The following is a 23,334-nucleotide window of genomic DNA, read 5'->3' as shown; positions in this document are numbered from 1 at the left end:
TCCCCCCCCGCCCCGATCCTGACCTCACGCTCCCCCCCTGGTCCTGACCTCACGCTCCCCCCCCTGGTCCTGACCTCACGCTCCCCCCCTGGTCCTGATCTCACGCTCCCCCCTGGTCCTGACCTCACGGCCCCCCCCCCCCTAGTCGTGACATCGCAGCGCCCCCTAGCCCTGACCTCGCGCCCCCCCCCTAGCCCTGACCTCGCGCCCCCCCTAGCCCTGACCTCGCGCCCACCCTAGCCCTGACCTCGCGCCCCCCCTTAGCCCTGACCTCGCGCCCCCCCCCCTAGCCCTGACCTCGCGCCCCCCTAGCCCTGACCTCGCGCCCCCCCCTAGCCCTGACCTCGCGCCCCCCCGTAGCCCTGACCTCCTGCACCCTTGTCCTGACCTCCCGCCCCCCACCTTCCCCCCCTCCCCCCCAGTCTCGTTTTGACCGTCGTCGACCTTCCTCCGCCCCAGTCCCGACCTTCCCCCCCTAGTCCTTAACTTTTTCTTTAGTTTTTACCTTTTCTCCTAGTAATTTGCCTTTCCCTGTACCCTTCCAGCTCTGCCTCTTAGCTTTTTTCCACCTCTGCCTCTTAGCTTTTTTCCACCTCTGCCTCTTAGCTTTTTTCCACCTCTGCCTCTTAGCTTTTTTCCACCTTTACCTCTTAGCTTTTTTCCACCTTTACCTCTTACCTTTTTTCCACCTCTACCTCTTAGCATTTTTCCACCTCTACCTCTTAGCTTTTTTTCACATCTACCTCTTAGCTTTTTTTCACCCTACCTCTTAGCTTTTTTTCACCTCTACCTCTTCGCTTTTTTTCACCTCTACCTCTTCGCTTTTTTTCACCTCTACCTCTTCGCTTTTTTTCACCTCTACCTCTTCGCTTTTTTCCACCTCTACCTCTTCGCTTTTTTCCACCTCTACCTCTTCGCTTTTTTCCACCTCTACCTCTTCGCTTTTTTCCACCTCTACCTCTTTGCTTTTTTTCACCTCTACCTCTTCGCTTTTTTCCACCTCTACCTCTTCGCTTTTTTCCACCTCTACCTCTTCGCTTTTTTCCACCTCTACCTCTTCGCTTTTTTCCACCTCTACCTCTTCGCTTTTTTCCACCTCTACCTCTTAACTGTATTTCTTCACTACCTTTTGTTTTTGTAATCTTCTCTGCCACTTACTTTCCTCATCTTCTCTAGCTGTTACTTTTGTTATCTTCTCTAGCTGTTACTTTTGTTATCTTCTCTAGCTGTTACTTTTGTTATCTTCTCTAGCTGTTACTTTTGTTATCTTCTCTAGCTGTTACTTCTTTTGTTCTCTACCAGTACTTTCTTTCCCATCCAACCCATGCTTATATCCCTTCTATCCCTTCTATCCCTTGTTTCCACCCCACAATACATCCCCACTTTTCCATCCTGGATTCTTCTATCCCCCTCAAACCCCAACCATAGCTTCACCCTGTTGGGCTCTTTCCCCTCCTGCCCCATAGGAATTGTGCCCACCCTACCCCACTGGATTCGTGAACCCCTATCCCACTGGAATCCTGTCACCGCCCTGCCCCCACCGGCCCGCCGGCTCTTGTCCCTCGTCCCCCCACCCCGCCTGACCCGTGCCCCCTTCCCCCCACCCCGCCTGACCCGTGCTCCCCCTCACCCCACCCCGCCCGACCCGTGCTCCCCCTCACCCCACCCCGCCCGACCCGTGCCCCCCTCCCCCACCCCTCCCGACCCGTGCCCCCCTCCCCCCACCCCGCCCGACCTGTGCTCCCCTCCCCCACCCCTCCCGACCCGTGCCCCCCTCCCCCCACCCCGCCCAACTCGTGCCCCCCTGTCCTCTGCATAACTGTTCTGCTCCCTGGCCTGTACCTCGTTCACTGTCCGTGTTCCTCCTGTGGTCTGTTGTCCCAACCCCAAGTCTCCCCTCATTCTTTTGCATTTTCCCTCTTGTTCTGAGCCGGAGTGCTACCACTGCTTTTCTTGTTTCTTTTATATCTTCTTTTCCTGAAATCGTGAATGCAACATTTATTTCATGCTATCACTTCCCTTGCCATATTCTTCTTGTGGCGTGTCTTGTATCCTTTATTGAAAATCATTGAAATGAAGTGTGTGTGTGTGTGTGTGTGTGTGTGTGTGTGTGTGTGTGTGTGTGTGTGTGTGTCTGCATTTAATAACATGGTAGACCCTCTGTCCGTAAAGAAGGTAATCATATTTTGAAGACATTGTTCACCAATGAAATTGTCTGCAACACACAGTTGTACACAGCAGTTGCTGATGAGGAAACTGGTCAGATAAAAACAGTTTGATTCTACTGTCTGCTATGTTGTTGAATTGGTTTGATTAGCTGTAATAATATCGTTAAAGTGCAGTTATGTGAGCTTGAAGCTTCTTAAAAATGAACTGTTTGCTTCCATTTCATCTTAACTTGACATGAGAGTTCTCCTTAAAATTGTATGACACAGCTTGCATAAAAACATTTTGTTTTAAATAGCCACACAAAGCTGCTAAAAGTTTTTGTTTTATTGTATGTACAATTAACTTCGGCCTAGACGTCACCATCTGGCAGAAACTGAATATGATATATAAACAAGGGCATACAATACTTACTGGGAGAAACAAGAAAAGAAATAATGCAATATGACATTCATTAAAACTATTAAGCACTTATTTTTAAAATTATTCATGGTGAATACCATATGTCTACAATTTTGAAAAATGGTTGATTACTTATCTCTGTCTGAATATGTGGCTCTATAAGTTCCAGTATGATAAACAAATGAATATTTATTACATACCACAGCTACTACATTTACATTCAGTCATAATATACCTGACATATTTAGGGATATTCTCAAGTTTGGAACTGGGTTTGAGCTCTGTACACATTCAGTTTATAGGTCAGACTGGGAATGTCAAACTGTGAATGTATGTTGTAAGTAGCATTAAAATCTATGTACTCAGTACATTCCCTCTTCACTGTCTGCTTGTTGACCTTTATTTGTAATCTATTTTATTTTGGTTTGATTTTATTGAGTTTGTCTTTATTTGAAACCTTTAATTTGTTCAGCACTAGTTAGATTTACTTGTAGCCTGTTTCATTAGAAGCTAGACATTCAGTTGTCATATTTTGACAAAAGTTGTTTGCAGAAGTTGTTTGCAGAACTGGTTTTAGTGAAATAACAAGCAACTACAAGCTGCTGTGCAGGGCATTCTGTACACAACATTCATGGGGAAATCTCTTTCTTCATAAATTTGTAAAAAGTTTCTGGTGATGTGTTAACTTTGGTTTACTGATTAATTCATTACAGTGACACTTCAGATGCTTTCCTTTAGTTCATCTACAACATTTAGAGTGTTATTACTAAGGTTGATTGTGCTTCTAATCATCCACAAAATTGTTTTTTCATATTTTCCATTGATTTCTTCATTCCTTTTTTTGGTTTTTCTGATTGCATATTTTCACTGTCATACCCTCCTGAGCTGTACCATCCACAGCGAATTACACTTTTCGCATGTTCTTATGCTACTGTGATACTCAAACTCTAAAAATAAACTTTTTATGAAAAGGGCAAACAGTCCCCCTCACTGTGACAGACTACCTGTGGATGGAGGAAAATATGCCTTTCAGTTTCTTCATTAAGACTTTTTAATGTTAAGTAGTAACAACAACAACAACAACAACAATAATAATGACGATAATAATAACAGAAATAAAGATTGTAACCAAACAACTTGACTGCTTTTGGTTATGCTACTGTTAGTGAAATAACAGATGCAAGATATTGAATTCACATGTACTGGTTTTTATATTGTAATGCTCTACTATTAGATATGTATTTTGACTTTTTTGTTGCTACGTGCTTGTATATGTTGCATTACTGACAGAAATTGGAACACCATTACTATAATCATGTAATGTTACCAGCATGGTGGATGAGCGACCAGGATTTATAGGCCTTGTGGGACCAGTGGAACCAATATTTTCTGGTCTTTTCTCATATCATGTTCCTACTAACACCTGGAAGAAACTATGTGATGATTCCTGCTGGCCAGAGGGGGCTCCGTATACAGCTATTCGTTCCCGAGTCGGTCATTCCATGTTGTTTCATCCTGTAAGTAGTTTTATCTGTTTAGTTTTGATAATTACTAGTGATTTCTGTAACAGTTTGTACAAGGCATTCATTTTACATTTATTTTCAACAGTAAATGCAGTTTTATAATTTTATTTGAGGAATAGTATTCTTTCACTTTTCTTGCTGCAAGCATGTAATCGATAGAATTACACTCTCTGCTTCACTTGCTAAACAAAAATGAGATAATTCACTTGATAAACAAAAATGAGATAGGTGGAAATTGTCAAGAACTGACATATATTTCTTCAGGCAGAGGAGTATTGGAAATTTTGTTCCATGAAACTCGTCCTGTGCTAAATAATTTTTGGTGTTAAGTGGACTGTCATTCACATATACAAGGAATAGGTACGGCTCAAATTAAACCCTTTTGGACTCCAGTCATTCTTTCTCTCAAGTCACAATTTTTTTTTCGCTTTCCATCATTGTCTGAATTACTCAGCACTATTTTTGCATTACTTATGATTAACACCAGTTGTTTGGAACATTTTACTTAAATTAAATTTGAACTCTTTTCAGAGATTATGTTTGGCTACTCAGTTAGGAGTTTGTACAGATAAAAAAAAAAAAATGTTGGTATTTTGTTGTTTACAGCTTGTAATACTCATTGGCTAAATGTATAAAGTGAAGTTTCAGCAGAGCAACCATTTATAACAGGCACCATAATATACCAAGTTAATTGTATCTGCTTGAATGTGACACTACTAGAGTACTTACTATCTCAGTATTTTAGCAAAGTTTGCCAGTAAGAAAACTGCATGATAATTGTCTTCCTTTTTGCCTTTCGTAAAAAGTTTAGCTATACAATATTGTAATTTGCATCGAAAATTCCTTAGCCAGTTATGGATTTCTTGTATGACTAAGAACATAACTTAGAACTGGAACAACTGGTTGAGATTCCAAAATCACGTGAGCTTTTATTTTTTAAGAAAATTACAATAATATTAATTTAAGTGAAGTATGCTACAATTGATGATGATGATGATGATGAAGTCCCATACTCGTTGACAGAGTGTAGGGGAACGATGCGGGAGATTCGCACCGCCGTACTAGGCAAGGTGCTAGTGGAGTTGGTTGGCCATTGCCTTGCTCCGATGCTACAATTACTGTTATTTAATTAAATTTTTTTGGAAAGATGTGTGAATATATCTTCCTACTTCTTCAACTGAGCTATTTGACCTAACTTCAGCCACTGCATTCAGAAAGTGACTCGTGGAATTATTTGTAAGTTGTGAAATATCATCCGCGACAAAGCCATTCAGTCTGATACTGGTGCTATTTTCTGCACTGTCTGATTGACCTGTTTCTTGCACCATAGTATTTGTTATAGTCAACATTGCTGATACCTATCATGATGTGCATTTTCTACAATTTTAATAACTTTGTGTAATATTTTGTTACAAGTTTTGTAGGCTGCAAGTATTACAGGATCTTTACTTGATCTGGAATGTAAATAAATTTTACTTTTCTGTTTTTGTAAGATATTTAAGACCCTTTAGTTATTCATGATTTGCTGTTTCTTTTTGGAGCTCATGTTTACCAGACTTTTTCCTTGTTTTTGCCCATATTGCTGCGGTTGAAAGCTTGAGAGTGCAGTTTGGGTTCACCATGTATATATTATGTGAAGAACAGATATAGATTCACTACCATTGACAAAGTGGAGATGGGCTGTGCTATATTATTATTATTATTATTATTATTATTATTTCCCTTCTAGAAGAACAGTATAATAGTGTGTCATGAAAATTTTGATACAGATTGTGAATTGCTGATACATAACTGCAAAAAAAGAAATCAAGTACTTAAATTTAGTTTTTCAGTTTTTAGTTGCAGCTTTGACTACCCCCTCATATTTTAGCCTGTTTGCACAGATCACACTATATTGTGTTAATTTATATGTGCATGATGGATCATCCTCACTTTAATGCTGTATTTCAGGAATATGCAGAATCACAGTATGTGATTGCCCCAGGAAACATGAAAAATAAGACAGACAGCTGGGATGAGCATTATTGCCACTTCATGAATCCAACACAGAACACTGAACCCCATACTTGCTATTTGCACAAGAAATTAGTCCCAAATATTACATTAATGCTGAGATTTTGACTCACCAAGACATTGCACTCCAACAGCTGTCCTGCCAATTACACAGTTAATAGTACCTCTTGTTTCACACTCGTTGATAGCTTACCATTAGCACCAATCATTTTTATTCCAGAAACATCCATCACTACTATACCCTCTGTGTTCTTAATGAATTCAAAAAATACCTGTGAAATGCCATTCAAATCAGTACCACTGTCCAGTAAACAATTAACATGTATACCTTGTATACTTGCTGTTATTACAAGGTGCCACACTTCCTTTTTTCTTGCCATGTGATCTTCTTCTTACAACAAAGCCTCATTAATCCTTTCCCTGCTTACCAAAATGATTACCAGACACAAATGACAGATAGCATGGTCTTCTTCCTCATTACCACTCTCTAACTCTTAACTCTTCATTAGGCCTAATATTATCCTCCTTTATTCTTTCTTTACTTAACACATTGCCATCATTATCAACTATAAATTCAAATACCTCATCCTCACCACTACTGGATTCATCACTGCTATCATCATTACAACTACTGTCAGAATCAGACCCACTTCCACTTTCATTGTCCTCAAACACTTCGCTAATTAGTTAATCCTTGTTTCCAGTATTAGACCACAAAGCAAAATACCTGAATTCCTTATGTTCCCTTACAAATTTACCATCCATTTTGAAACTTTGGACATCCTGATCAACAGCAACACACACTGTTTCATCTCTTAATTCTGTTATAGTAACTTCCTCCTCTCTTTTTACAGGATTAACATTGCTACTCACACCATCATTGAACATCTCACTAGAATTAGAATTTACGCTCATCTTACTACTATCATTTACATTACCCCTACCTGTAATTACAGCACATTTATATACATGTGGCTCTTCATCACTACCTGCTCTAGTGCTAGCCAAAACTGGAGCATTATCTAGTTTAAATGGTTTGATCCAGAATTAAAGTCATCTCCTCCATTTCTTTGACTTGAATTTCTCCTACAATTCCCGTTAGTTCTGTTCATCTTATTTACCTGAAACTCTCGCCCTGATTGATTATTGTCATCAAAATTCCTCATACAATCTTCCACTGACGGCTTCACCCGCTTCACTGTATCAATATAATATAAAAAATCACTAATATTACCCCTAGGTGCAAGTACAAATAATTCTCTAACTTTCTGAGGCAACTTAGTTTCAAAACCCAAAGTTATTGATTCACTACCTAGCTCTTGTTCCAAATATTTCAGTTTGTTTATCCAGAGTTGACAGAAACATTTCACAGTACCCTTCCTAGAGTCAAATCTCTCTCCTCCCCAAAATTCACTCAAAATTTTCTGTTACTTCTCTTTGGACCAATATTCATCTAAAAATGCTTCCTTAAAGCAATACCATGAAGTAAAACTATCAGCTACCTGAACTGCCTATCCATAAGCATCCCCTTTCATAAAACCTCTCACAAATGACATTTTCTCTTTGTCATTCCATGTTCCAGGCAAATCATTAAATTCCCTAATGAAATCCAGTGGATCCACTTCCCCATGTGGTTCAAAATTGTTAAATTTCAGACAGCTAACAAATGAAGACTGTTTGGAACATTACATGCTCTATGCTTTAGATTTTGTACCTCTTCCACCTTTTTGTCCATTTCAGCCAATTTTGAATCTACATTCTTATTTTTTCACCAGTTTTTCCTCCACCACTACTGCACACTTGGTTTCTACCTCCATTTCTAAATCATTTTTAATCTGATTGATTTGGTTCTCAAGTTTAACCCTACTTCCAGCACAAAATTTCCTGGTTGCTTTGACTTCATCTTTACATTTTTTCTCAGAAGCCTCCACCTTCCTACTATAGTCATCACAAAGCTTCTTTCTCTGTTCTACACATTTACAATTCAATAATGTTAATTTCTCATTAGTATTATGTACTACCTTCTTTATCATTTCATCACAATCTTTACCTACCACCTCAACCTTCTTATTTAATTCTGTAATATTAGAGCCGACTAGCTTAATTTCCTTTTTAATTTCCTTCTTCAGTTCACCCTTTAAGCTAATCATATCTTCTTTCATACTATTCTCTACCCTACTAATGTCTTCTTTCATACTCATACTACTCATAATTTGCCTTAACATCGCTTCCAATTTTCTGTCTGCCATAAACTTTTACCCTTGCTGACTTTCACTACTAGATTCCTCCCCCTTAGCGTTATTGATTTCATCCATTTCAGTACTGTTTTTGTCCATTTCGCTCACATCACCACGCAATGTAGATGGTGCTTTTATCATTTCATCTACAGTAGGACTTACATGCCCATCATTCAAAGTTACATTTATTTATTATGAGAAGGCAAGTTGCTAGTCACCATATAGCGGAGACGCTGAGTCGCAGATAGGCACAACAAACAGATTTTCACACTTAAAGCTTTCAGCCAATGGCCTTTGTCAACAATACACACACACACACACACACACACACACACACACACAACTGCAGTCTCAGACAACTGAAATCACACCAGTTGCCCCTCACACAACTGTTAAGGAAAGGGATAGAGTTTCATTGGTCACCAGATTTGAAGTAGCATTTTTCAAACTAAAAGATTTGTTATGTTACCATTTAGTCCAGTTATTGCCTTTCCAGGTTTTCAGAAACAGTTCATACTGCCCAACAACTCCAGCAATTTTCCCTTAAGTTTAGTCTTGAATCAATAAATAGATGAGCAGCGAACAGCTCGTAGCGTTTGCATCCAGATAGCTTAATCAAGCAGAAAGAAATTATTTAACAACTGAGAAAAAATGGTGTACATATCAGGCTGAAGAAACAAATGAAAATTTTGTACCAAGGTCAGAATTCAAACGCAGGTATCCTGCTCACTAGGCAGATGTGCTAACCACTATGCCATCCTGGCACAGAGGCTTTGTACAGTGGACTACCCTAGCATGCCTCCCTCTGCAATTCATCACAACTCATCCCATTTGGTGTTCCCCCTGGACTTGAACAGTATTGATGAGGCTCTCCAACTGTATTGGAATAGCACCTCAGCATCAAACAACATGGGTGATCCTGCCTGAAATCTAGGCATAGTGTGTTTTAATCAAATCAATATGGTTCCAGAGTCCTTTTCAAGTCTTGTACATCTACTACATATAAATACAGACTGAAGCGATGAAAGAAAATTTGTACCGAGGCCTGTATTCAGACCCAGGTCTCCTCCTGCTCACTAGACAGATGCACTAACCACTAATGTTTTAGACTTGAAGAGGTCTCTGGAACAATATACACTCCTGGAAATTGAAATAAGAACACCGTGAATTCATTGTCCCAGGAAGGGGAAACTTTATTGACACATTCCTGGGGTCAGATACATCACATGATCACACTGACAGAACCACAGGCACATAGACACAGGCAACAGAGCATGCACAATGTCGGCACTAGTACAGTGTATATCCACCTTTCGCAGCAATGCAGGCTGCTATTCTCCCATGGAGACGATCGTAGAGATGCTGGATGTAGTCCTGTGGAACGGCTTGCCATGCCATTTCCACCTGGTGCCTCAGTTGGACCAGCGTTCATGCTGGACGTGCAGACCGCGTGAGACGGCTTCATCCAGTCCCAAACATGCTCAATGGGGGACAGATCCGGAGATCTTGCTGGCCAGGGTAGTTGACTTACACCTTCTAGAGCACGTTGGGTGGCATGGGATACATGCGGACGTGCATTGTCCTGTTGGAACAGCAAGTTCCCTTGCCAGTCTAGGAATGGTAGAACGATGGGTTCGATGACGGTTTGGATGTACCGTGCACTATTCAGTGTCCCCTCGACGATCACCAGTGGTGTACGGCCAGTGTAGGAGATCGCTCCCCACACCATGATGCCGGGTGTTGGCCCTGTGTGCCTCGGTCGTATGCAGTGCTGATTGTGGCGCTCACCTGCACGGCGCCAAACACGCATACGACCATCATTGGCACCAAGGCAGAAGCGACTCTCATCACTGAAGACTACACGTCTCCATTCGTCCCTCCATTCACGCCTGTCGCGACACCACTGGAGGCGGGCTGCACGGTGTTGGGGCGTGAGCGGAAGACGGCCTAACGGTGTGCGGGACCGTAGCCCAGCTTCATGGAGATGGTTGCGAATGGTCCTCGCCGATACCCCAGGAGCAACAGTGTCCCTAATTTGCTGGGAAGTGGCGGTGCTACGGCACTGCGTAGGATCCTACGGTCTTGGCGTGCATCCGTGCGTCGCTGCGGTCCAGTCCCAGGTCGACGGGCACATGCACCTTCCGCCAACCACTGGCGACAACATCGATGTACTGTGGAGACCTCACGCCCCACGTGTTGAGCAATTCGGCGGTACATCCACCCGGCCTTCTGCATGCCCACTATACGCCCTCGCTCAAAGTCCGTCAACTGCACATACGGTTCACGTCCACGCTGTCGCGGCATGCTACCAGTGTTAAAGACTGCGATGGAGCTCCGTATGCCACGGCAAACTGGCTGACACTGACGGCGGCGGTGCACAAATGCTGCGCAGCCAGCGCCATTCGACGGCCGACACCGCGGTTCCTGGTGTGTCCGCTGTGCCGTGCGTGTGATCATTGCTTGTACAGCCCTCTCGCAGTGTCCGGAGCAAGTATGGTGGGTCTGACACACCGGTGTCAATGTGTTCTTTTTTCCATTTCCAGGAGTGTACATTGAAGCGCCAAAGGAACTGGTATAGGCATGCATATTCAAATACAGAGAGATGTAAACAGGCAGAATATGGTGCTGCAGTCAGCAATGCCTATATAAGACAACAAGTGTCTGGCACAGTTGTTAGATCGGTTACTGCTGTTACAATGGCAGGTTATCAAGATTTTAAGTGAGTTTAAACATTGTGTTATAGGCAGCACATGAACGATGGGACGCAGCGTCTCCGAGGTAGTGATGAAGTGGGGCTTCTTCCATATGACCATTTCACAAGTGTACTGTGAATATCAGGAATCCGGTAAAACATCAAATCTTCGATATTGTTGCGACCAGAAAAAGGTCCTGCAAGAAGTGAACCAATGATGACTGAAGAGAATTGTTCAATGTGACAAAAGTGCAATCCTTCTGCACATTGCCGCAGATTTCAGTGATGGGCCATCAACAAGTGTCAGTGTGAAAACTATTCAACAAAACACCATTGATATGGGCTTTCAGAGCTGAAGGCCCAATTGTGTACCCCTGATGACTGCACGACACAAAGCTTCACATCTCGCCTGCACCCGTCAGCACCGACATTGGACTGTTGATGACTGGGAACATGTTGACTGGTTGGACAAGTCTTGTTGCAAATTGTATCAAACAGATAGACGTGTATGGGTATGGAGACAACCTCATGAATCCATGGACCATGCCTGTCAGCAGGGGACTGTTCAGGTTGGTGGAGGCTCTGTAATGATGTGGGACTGTGCAGTTGGAGTGATACATCTAGATACGATTCTGACAGGTGACATGTATGTAAGCATATTGTCTAATCACCTGCGTCCATTCATGTCCACTGTGCATTCCTATGGGCTTGGGCAATTCCAGCAGGAAAATGTGACACCCCACAGGTCCAGAATTGCTACAGAGTGGCTCCAGGAACACACTTCCAAGTTTAAACACTTGTGCTGGCCACCAATCTCCCCAAACATGAACATTATTGAGCATATCTGGGATGCCTTGAAACATGCTGCTCAGAAGATATCTCCACGTAGTCATACTCTTACAGATTTATAGACAGCCCTGCACGATTCATGGTGTCAGTTCCCTCCAGGGCTACATCAGACATTAGTCGAGTTCGTGCCTCGTCGTGTTGCAGCACATCTGCATGCTCGCGGTGGCCCTACATGATATTAGGCAGGGATAAGTTTCTTTGGCTCTTAAGTGTACTTTCATGAGAGAGAAATGCTGGCATCAATATTTGGAATAACATATTTCAGATATTATTTATATGAACATCATTTTAAAGTAAAAACTGATTATGTATCACTCAAATGGTTATCAGGACTTAAAAATGTCCTAGTAATAGGTTAATTACAAGGGCACTGAGTTTCAGTGAGTTTGATTTCAAAGTAATACATCACTCAGGAAGGTCACATGCAAATGCAGATGGTCTGAGCCACAAAATATGTGCTATGGAAGATGCTGGCATAGACAAGGGTGAACGAATCGAAGTGCAATGACTCAGATTGTCAGCAGTTCACCAGGCAGCCACAATTAAATGCAAAGGATGGTGTATTGTATAGGAAAATGAGATGCAGGCTATGCATTATAATGCCAGAGGAATTACAAAATGAAGTAATGAGGCAGGCCCATGATTCTATTTTAGCAGAACATGCTGGTCACAGAGCAATGAATGCTGAATAGTGCAAAATTACTGGCAGATAACACACAACACAACATGAATCATTACGTAACGAATAGTATGCCACACAGTGATGGACAGAACTCTGTCACCAAAGGATTATGTTACAAAAGCTACCTGAGGCAGAAAAATAATTTCAAATACTTGGTTTAGATGCCCTTGGACTTTTGCAAAAACACTGCCAGAAAACCAGTGCATTTTTATAATATTTGGCCATTTTTCAGATTTCATTTCTATAATAGCCATACCAAATTAGCAAGCTGAAACAGTATCACTTGCAATGGTAAACAAGTAGGTACTCAAGTTCAGAATTCTGGGATATATTTGCATTAAAAATTGGCAAGACCTCAGTACAATTGCAATTCCTTTACTGTAGTGGATATCAACAAATTTGTACAGTGTCAAGAAGTTGTGGATTGGTGCTAATCCTGTTTCGGCCAATAATATGGCCCAGGTGACTAACATCTTGTAAAATGAAGAAGCACTTTTCCAGGCCGAGGGTTAACCGTGCTGCATTTAATTTCACATAAATGCACTGTATGCTGCTTTGAATATCTTCAGAATATATGTTTATATAATCTAAATACACTATGCAGTGATTCAGTTTTAATCCTCGCAATACATTATGTAACAATCACTGGAAAGTAGCTGGTGCATTTTTCGGCCCAAAAGGTATGTGACGATATGAATACTGACTAGAAGGGGTTGAGAAGGCTGTCTTTGGACAATCTGCAGGCGCTACCTCTAATTGATGGTATCCATTTTGTAAGTCCATAGTTGCAGAATATCAACACTGGCCCAGATTGTCTAATTGTTTCAGCTATCTTTGGCATTGGATAGGCATCTGGCACTGTTTTTTGATATAAGTAGTGGTAGTCACAACAGAACTGATTTGCTTTGTTGCCATCTGGTGTGTTTTTTTGGTTCAGTGACAACTGGTGTTGACCAGTGGTTATTACTTGTATCTGTTAATGCCTTCCATGATATTCTGTGAGCTTCGAGGAACATGATATGGTTTCTTTGAAGAGCATGGTATGAATTCTTATAAACAGGTGCTTCATTTCCAGTTGGAAATTGGTGTTGGGCTAATGGCATGGCAGGTAATGGACCAGGAGGGACAGACAATCTAATGTATTCTTCTAAAAGTCTTTGATGTCCTCCTTGTCCTCTATTGCTAGATGTGCTGCTTTATTTCTCACTGCGATCAAGCTGACAGACTGTCCTGTTGTTGTGTAATTTGACATGAAATCCCTATCCAGCTTGTCTCTATCTAGTACATGTAAATTAGCTGTAAGGGTACAATTTGATACCTATACCTCCTCAGGGCTGAAGTTGTCCATACTGACAGGCACTAATTTGCTTCCTTCAGTTTCCCATACGTATGATAAAATATGCCATGCAAAACACTTCCCTAGTCCAATTCTTCATTTTCAGGTAAATGTTCAACAATGCACAGTGGTTTCACCAGCAGATCACCTCCTACATCAACTTAGATTTACTTCCCAGTACCTTTCAATATTATATACTGTGAGGTGACTTCAAGGGATCTTGTACACAGTTTAAGTGGTCACACCTGGTGTGGGGGTAAATCTTGTGGCAGTAATTGTATTCCGGTCTTAGAGCCAAATGAAATGATGCTTCATCCAGTTCTACTATACGCCATTCTAAGTCAACTTTGGTGCAATGTGCAACCCATAAATCTAAGCCAAGACTGACTTCTCAGCCACTGACAGCCATGGGAAGAACTTCTACATCTAACTGGAAGTTACCTTCCCCACTCAGACAACTATTACTGTTGAACTGGCTGTGTCTACATAACCCCTACCTCCACTGCTTAACCCCCTTATGACCAGATTATTTGCAGAAGTTGTGGACTTTATACCAGCACTTTATTGGCCTAAGAAACCACACATAAAATCATAGCTTAAATCTTGAAAGTCAGAGATTAGCCTCTAAATTAAAAGACACAGAGAGAGAGAGAGAGAGAGAGAGAGAGAGAGAGAGAGAGAGAGAGGGAGAGGGAGAGAGAGAGAGAGAGAGAGAGAGAGAGAGAGAGAGAGAGAGAACTATTATTCCCACTGAACTCTGGAGTGATCCCACCTAAAGAATCTGAAAGAAATTGTTTGTTTGTAAGTACAAAAATATCTTAAATATTACATGTTTTCATATATTACTGTCTGATAACCTTTGCTTTCACTAAGGTGACATGCCATGGAATTTAGACAAGCATGGTGCTATACAGAAAGGCACACAATAGCTGCTACACATTACTTTTGTTCTCTCTTCTTTGTTCTTCGTGCTACATTCATGGCATCTTGTGTTTGTTGCATCTTTTGTGGGCAAATGAGACCCAACTTTCTGCAGACAAACTTCATCTGGAACTCCAGACATGCCTCTTTTCAGTGTTTGGAAATGCACAGTCTTTTTTCTTCACTAAAGACTTGAGAAGCCACAGATGAACTGTCTTGCCAGATGTAACAAAAAAGTTAGTTGGTCAGCTCCTGTCTTTTGAACCTTTTGCACAATGTGACAACTGCCAAATCTACTGGAAAGAAAAACAATCTGTGCCACCACTTCAATGAACAAGCGTTCTCACAGCTGATCAAATCTATCAACCCCTCCCATTATTTCATTGTTCTCTGGCACAGCCAAAGGGTGGAATACTTCACGTCTTCTACCATTTGTATTTGTTCACAAAACAGTTGTGTTTTTGGGATTGTAATAGTTTGATAGTATACACACATGTTTACTATCCTGCCACACAACTGTTGCAGCACATAACGTGACAGCAAATTCAGATTCTCCTCTGCTAAGTTTCGGATTTTTTTCAGCATGTCTGGCAGATTCTTCCTGTTTGAGCAAACAGTACTAATACCTTAAAGTCCACAAGACTTTAGCAATTCAGTTATTCAAAATATTGTAAGATATGTATCAAACGTCACCAATCTTTCACTTCCAACCATTGAATTTGTTAGGGTAAGCACAATGTCTTCACCCAATTAAAAATCAGGCCTATCATATTTGTCTTTTTTTCCAGTGTGGATGTCAAAGTTTATAATGTACCCAGTTGTTGCATCAGCTAAGCAGACACTTTATACCCGTACTTGAGTGGTTTCATTGGCACATATTGTTTTAGTGTTGAATGTCCTTTGAATTCCACCATACATTTGTCAACTGCCAAAATGGGTTAGTATGCTTCATACAGCTTCTTTGTTACAGCACTGATGACAGGTTGGATTTGTGCAGCTTGTCATACCCCACTTGTCATTGCAATGCAATGCAGATTCTCAACAATATTTTTCTATTGATCTTTTGTCATCACTGATGTGAGAGCAGGCACACCAAGGAAAGGATCACTACTCCAATAATTTCCGGGTTGTAGAAGTTGATTTGTACCCATCAAAATAAGCATTCCTCATAAAATATTTTAACCCTGGTTTGATTATGTCCTGTCAGTTGATAATAACTTTACTTGCTTTCTACCCTGACTTCACTACCAATCTTTCTTGTTTTGTTTATAAGTTTGCTTGATTGCAAATGTGTAAAAACAGATCTTAAAAAAAAAAGAGACTGGAAATACATTTCATTATCAGACTTCGAGAAATTAGACTGAATCTCTGGGCTTTCTTCTAATTTCAGTAGAAGGTTTCCTAAATAGGGAATATCCCCACTCTACGTATTAGCATTGGGCGAAAATGTTGAAGCAGCTCTTATTGGAGCTGAGTTAGATTCACTGGCATGACAAGAAGACATTTTTCCAATTTCACCTGCTTCCATTGTCAAATTGAAATCATCATCATGACTTGGTACAATAATGTTATCACAAATTTTGTTCAAAATCTGTGAAGTATTTGGTGAATGGTTGTATTCATCAGAATTGGAGTAAACATCGAAATCTGAACCATCTACATCCTCTGGTAAGGCGTGGAGAATTCTTAGAATCTCTTCTGGCACCAGTCTAGGCATTCTAAACAATGAAAAACATACAGTAAACAAGATGCCAATTTCACAGCCACACAACTTGCACATCGCACACAGTTCAGTGGTACAAATAGTTCTCACCAACTTACCTCACAATATTTCTATGATTTTCAGTTAAAGCTCCTTGGTAAAAACCAAAGTAGTAAAATATAACCCAAGTCACTTCACAAACAAAAGAAAAGCACAGAATACAAAAAAAACTGTTACAGTCAAAATAATGGCTCCATTTCACAGAGAAATGGCGCGTCAGTATTGATTGACTTAAGATGTAGGCATACAACAGCTTCTGTGCACCAGTTGAGAAACTACACAGTTAGTACACTGTAACAGAGATGGCAGCACAAGCTAGAAGTGGGAACGCTGATTACCACTCAACTTGTAGCAAAAACAAAAAAGTGAGAACTAAGGGTTAATGCCCACCAAGGCAGATTTAATTTTACTTTACCAAGTATACAATTACTTGACACAGATACCTGTGATCCGGTACCTAATAAAAATTTACACAGCTTTTCTTTTATGTAACCAGTCAGAAAAAAGTGCGCCACTTATTTCACACTTGTATTAACTCCTGGGAGCATTGTAAAGAGGACACAAGGCCACCTCTGTGAATTTCTGTCCCTGGAATTCTGCTCAGACTGTTAAAACCGTCTGCAAATTTGGCACTGCCATTATCTGCAATCGTGTCTATTATTCCTCATTTGCCAACGTCTGAAACATTTAACCTCTGTATTTAATACCACCTTCTTCTCCTACAGTTTGGTGACCACATCAGTTTCAGCTGCACCAATGCTATTTCTACTGTTTAGTTTAGACTGGAAATTCCATCTGAACCTTCAGAGAGATTCATGGCTGTAACCCCTGTAACAATGTGTCGAGTGTGCTCTGCTCAGCCTCCTGCAGGATGGCTTCATTAGCTTTATAATCTTCTGGGAGCTCATATGTATTGACATTAATTTTGTGCATATGGCCCACAAAATTCTGTGCCAATTCCCCATGGTTTTGAAACACACTGTTAAATTGCTCTCAGTAGTATTTATATGTGTTCTTGCTCCAATGTCTGTCTACCAACCCTTCCCTGAAGATCTCAAACAACCGTCTTTCCATTAACTTTTCGTGGCACATCACGTGTGTCCTATCATCCCTTCCTAGTTTTAGTCTGGCTACACTTTACAGTTGCTCCTTACTCCAGTTTTCCAGCCTAGTGGCTGTGTCCAAATTATTGAAAAAGGCAAAGATATCCTCTCCTGATTTACCTGAAAGTGGTGTAAGCAATGCTGCAGTGTTGATATCCATGATAGGTGTACTAGGAAGCATCCATCCCTCCTTCCCTCCTTTAGTTGCGTCTAACTCAACCTGTAACTGAGCCTCTTGATTTATTAACTGCTGAATAGTGTCCTGACCTGAAACTTGCTTCTCCATATTGTCTACTGTCTACTAACCAAAGTATTAGTACACCCAAACAATGACAAGGTGAAGGAAGGATAGCAAAACAACTGCACTGGCTCAAACAAAACTTTGAATTTAGCACTTACTCATATTGTTGTGTAGGACATCCATGCTGTAGAGGATCAAATATGGGCTAGAATTCTCCGCTGAAGGAGGATTTTGGGCAGCTGCAGCAGGCCCCAAGATGGTTACAATGACTTCTTTATTGAGGCTTGATTACAAACACTAGTGAGCGGCATGGAGAATATGACGGCGTCTCCCCAGAGGTGACTGCCTCTAGTTGCTGAGTGTGCATTCCACTGCTGGGCAGCTGATGTTGCATTGCCAAGTTCATGTTTCATGGCCGTAGTGAGTATGGTTGGCGGCAGTGACCACAGGGACATCAGGCTGTGCCACACTCCAAGGCTCAGAGTGTAGAGACCTTCTGGTGGTGTCACAGTGAGGGCAGAGGTGACTGGACCCTGGTTCTCTCAGGATGGTGAAATAGCATGGAGCTGCCGGTGGCACTCAGAGGCTTAGGCAGCAGGCTGGGGTTCTGGCCCCGGTTGTGGCAGAAGCATACATGTTACTGGCACAGAGTAGCACAGGTTCGACGTCATGTCACTATCCAGCTGCTTGATGACAACGGGCTATTTTGAGCATCCTTAAATATTGCTTCTCTGTGTCAATTTCTGATGTTTACCATGGCTAGTGTGCAATACTGAACTGTACAGAATGTGGCAGTGACCTCCAAACTGTCGTAACTGGGTTGCAATACTTCTGCAGGCTGTGTCACTCATTGGCACAAGTGTCGTGTTGTCACCATAGTGTTGCAAAGTCGCTGAATGTGCAGCCTTTTTGTTGGCTGCGACCAACTTAGCAGTGCCCTTCTTTCATCATGGTACTGTCCTGCTGGTTCCATATTTCTCTAATAACGTTATCCCTTTACATCCGAAACTAGTAAGTAACCGGTTTGGCAACTTTGATGTGATGAACTTGAGCTATTGGCTTCTTGACATGTACAAGCTGGTTGTAGTTGTTCACTGAGACCCTTGTGCAGAAAACCCTTCCCAGTAAACTTCAGGACTTCTATGAATTGGTTTGTACCTTTCCAAAAGCTACCTTACTAGCAGTTTTAGCCAATAATTTTAAGTGGCTAATTGGACCCTTGTGTTCTCAAATTCGTCAAGAATTTCTTTAGTTTTACTGACTCATACTGGCAGCGGTGGTGGTGGTGGTGGTGGTGGTGGTGGTGGGGGTGGGGGTAGGGGTGGGGGTGGTGGAGAGGTGGGGGACCACGTTGGCACATGTACACAAGTAAATGATTGAAAATGTTTTGAAAAGTGTTGTGCTTCATGTAAGTGTGTTCTTGCATTACTACCCTGTTCAAACTAATATACACATGTTTGACTCTGAAACTTTGCACACTTTTCTGCCACAATTTATTTTTATAGCACTGCATTTTAAGTGTGGTATGCATTCATGTACAATGATGGAAATTGACCTTTGGGAATATATATTTCTTTATGGTATATAATATTATTATTTCTTTATGTGAGCAAAGACTTTAAAAATTATAATAACTGACAAAATATGTTAGTGACTCACACCTGCAACATATTTGCTGTAGTTGTGATGTCTACTTACCTGCATATACATTTCCTGCATTTTTTGTTCTTGAGCTCAGCAAGCACAGACAACAGTTTTTCTTTAAACATTACTTATTTTATGCTCAGAAATAGATACATACTTCAAGAGCAGGTCCATAGGCACTCAAACCGGCAAAAGTTATGAAATGAGAAGCAAAAAGCTGGTGCAGAAGTGCCAGAAGATTTTTTTTTTTTTTTTTGGGGGGGGGGGGGGGGGAGGGGGAGAGAGTTCATATTGATAAGTAAAAGGTCTTAAACTTAATGCACTGAGGAGGAGTACTAGAAAGCTAGTTACAGAGGTATAATGAAGAAGAATGTCAGGCTTGGCAAACAGGCTTTAACATCCTGGGCTCTCTCAATTAACCAAATGGATCTAAGAAATGGGTCCTATATAAATGGTGACACTCCACCATGGCATGCATGCAACAACTACTTAACTTGAACCTCCATGACGCGACTAGTAATGGCACACACCTTTGTTCTGGGCCCAGGAAACAGGAATGCATCATTTGCAGCCAAACCTGCCTTGCCAACATACATGAAAAGGGAACAGCAATCTATGCAAATAAAGTTTCAACGGGAATGGCTATTATGCTAAAAATATATATGTATATATTAATGGCAAAGCAGGTACCTATAAGGGGTGTTTGAAAAGACTGTGCAAAAATAAAAACTACTTACGTGTTTGGGGTAAACCTTTTTTATTTTTCGACATAGTCTTCTTTTAGACTTCTACACTTCGTCCAACGCTGTTCTAATTTGTTGATCCCTTCCGAATAATAGGAATTGTCCAAGTCTGCAAAATAGTTATTAGTTGCTGCAATCACCTTCTCGTTTGAATAAAATCTTTGTCCCGCCAGCCATTTCTTCAAATTGGGTAACAAACAGTTGTCTGAGGGAGCCAAGTCTGGAGAATAGGGGGGGATGTGAAACGAGTTGGAATCCTATTTCCATTAATTTTGTGACCACAACTGCTGAGGTGTGTGCGGGTGCATAGTCGTGATGGAAGAGGACTTTTCAGTGGTCCAATCGCTGGCATTTTTCTTGCAGCTCGGTTTTCAAATGGTCCAATAATGATGAATAATATGCACCTGTAATAGTTTTACCCTTTTCCAGATAGTCAATGAGGATCATCCCTTGCGAATCCCAAAAGACAGTTGCCATAACCTTTTCAGCCAAAGGAATGGTCTTCGCTTTTCGGTGCATATTCTCCCTTGGTAATCCATTGTTTAGATTGTTGTTTGGTCTCAGGAGTATAGTAATGTATCCATGTTTCATCCACAGTAACGAAACAAAGCTTTAAGTCCTGCGTATTCTTCCTGAACAGCTGCAAACCATCTTTGCAACACTTCACATTATTCTGTTTTTGGTCAAGCATGGGCAATCACAGAACCCGTCTTGCAGACAGCTTTCTCATGTCCAAATGTTTATGCAAAATATTATGTACCCATTCATTTGAGATGCCCACAGCACTAGCAATCTCACACACCTTAACTCTTCTGTCATCCGTCACCATATCATGGGTTTTATCAATGATTTCTGAAGTTGTAACCTCCACAGGGTGTCCAGAACGTTCAGCATCACTTGTGCCCATATGGCCACTCCGAAAATTTTGAAACCACTTATAAACTATTCTACTCGAAGGTGCAGAGTCACCGTAATGTTTATCAAACTTCTCTTTAGTCTCCTGAGGTGTTTTGCCTTTCTTAAAGTAATGTTTAATGACCACACGAAATTCTTTTTCATCCATTTTTAACAGTCACTCAACTTCCGTGATTCACACGAATGCCAAACACAAAGAAATAGACCAGTGTGGCTGAAACTTGGTGTGCTTTCTTTCCAAAGATGCTACTAACGAAACATGACCTCGATACGTGCCGGTGGTGCCATCTCTCGGTCTTTGCACGGACTTTTCAAACACTCCCTGTAAATATAGCATATTGTCATACCAGTTGCAAGATCAAAGGCTGTGTTCATAGAATATTTGCACCTAAGTAGTTCAGAGAAGTTGTGGATTGTGGGGAATAAGGTGGTGACAGTGAGATAATTGGGAGAAGGAACCAGGATGAGATGGTTTGTGAAGTAGTCAATGAAGTTAAGTATGTTGGACAAAATTGCAGGAGTACAAGAATTCAGACTTGCCCTGTATTTGCTGTTTGTAAAAATGAAAACTCTTTGTGTACTTTCAGTTGTAATTAGTGTTGCTATATTTTGTGTTGATGGAAGTATTACTTACTTTGCTCGGGGGTAATTTCTTTACAGAGTTACCGTCAGCTATTTATATTTGCTGGCCAGAGAAGCAAAGAGTATTTGAACGATTTCTTCACATACAATGTTGACACTCATGAAGTTAACATTATAAGTGAAGGCACAAAAAAGGAAGCATCCAACATACCAGCTGCTGGTTTCACACAACGTGCAACGATAGATCCTGAATTAAATGAAATTTATGTGTTATCGGTGAGTGACGTTGGGAATATTACTAAAATTGAATATGTTCACTGTACCATTGTTTTCATAATAATGCATGAAGTATGATTTTCTTGAGATGCTAGAAGTAATATGATTTCAATTAAAGAGATGTGTTTAATTCAATAGGTAGTCACAGTGTTGACTACAACTTCAGTGTTCAGATGCTTGTGCTAATGTACTGTTGTTGATCTTCATGTGATAGATATTTCACATGAAACCACAATGTGTTGTAAAGACAATGTTAAAACTTTATGAAAGTAACCTAAATAATGAAGGCTATGGAGAAAACAGTGTGCAGCATTTGGAATAGTTCATTAGTACTCACACAGTCTCTTTTCAGGGGCTCAGCAAAGATAAAGAGAAGAGAGATGATAATGTGCAAAATTCTTTTTGGGTTTATTATATTCATCAGAATAAATGGTGAGTGTATCATAGTAAAGTTTAAGAAAATCAATATTTTGATATTTATAAAGGCTGTTTGTAGGTGTTGTGTATTGTGTTTACAGAAAAGCTGTTGAATTAATTCTAGGTCCTGCATATATCGAAATGAGAATACAGGGGAAAGCTATTGGAATAAAATGCAGCATTTAGAGCCCTGTCCTAGGTTTGCTCACCAGTTAGTTTATGATCATGTCAATAAGGTAATTTAAAATTGTGTGTCACTGAAATTAATTTATTGATACTGAAAACATAAGCTGCTTACTAGCCAGTGCTGTCACATTTCATATTTGTTGTAGATTCATTATCTTTTTGGGGGCAATCCAGGAAGAGCATGCTTACCTAAACTGAGACTTGATGACTTCTGGAAGCTCCAGTTGTGCCGTCCTACTCATTCTCAGTTATTGCAGAAGTGCAAACTTCTCATCAGGAAGCACAGGTACAAAGAAATTACACAATCTTTGGGGGAGTGTAAAACAACAGAAAAGTTTATAATTTCAAACAATTGCTTTCAGATGAAATGCAAGGAAAAAGAAAAATAGGTGTGATGTATATAGTAAGTCAAGTGACTGTTGCTATTTGCTGGGTAATTTGAAAGTAGATCGCATCATAATAAGTAAGTTTTTGCTATCTAAACTTTTCCAGCCAAAACTGAAATGTATATTTATACCAAATGTTTTATGCATTTTCCATCTCTGCTCTGAAATTTAATAAGAACACCCATAAAGTGGAAGGAGACATGAAAATAGCCAAATAGGATTTCCATAAAAGCAGCACAGGGTGTTAATAAATGAATA

The 23,334-nt window shown here is 40.8% G+C and overlaps 1 protein-coding gene across 3 annotated transcripts in view; it reads left to right on the top strand.

Annotated features, from left to right (window-relative positions):
- LOC124798331 (muskelin) overlaps window positions 1-23,334 on the top strand; it is a 135,973-nt gene that overhangs the window by 95,308 nt on the left and 17,331 nt on the right. For all 3 annotated transcript variants that reach the window (XM_047261683.1, XM_047261682.1, XM_047261684.1), the window contains exons 9-13: window positions 3,899-4,085; window positions 21,890-22,087; window positions 22,440-22,519; window positions 22,629-22,740; window positions 22,837-22,976. In XM_047261683.1, the coding sequence (XP_047117639.1) occupies window positions 3,899-4,085; window positions 21,890-22,087; window positions 22,440-22,519; window positions 22,629-22,740; window positions 22,837-22,976 (717 nt within the window). The remainder of the gene's footprint in view (window positions 1-3,898; window positions 4,086-21,889; window positions 22,088-22,439; window positions 22,520-22,628; window positions 22,741-22,836; window positions 22,977-23,334) is intronic.

Source organism: Schistocerca piceifrons, chromosome 5 (assembly GCF_021461385.2).
Source record: "Schistocerca piceifrons isolate TAMUIC-IGC-003096 chromosome 5, iqSchPice1.1, whole genome shotgun sequence".
NCBI classification, from domain to species: Eukaryota; Metazoa; Arthropoda; class Insecta; order Orthoptera; family Acrididae; genus Schistocerca; species Schistocerca piceifrons.
This window is presented reverse-complemented; position numbering and strand designations above follow the sequence as displayed.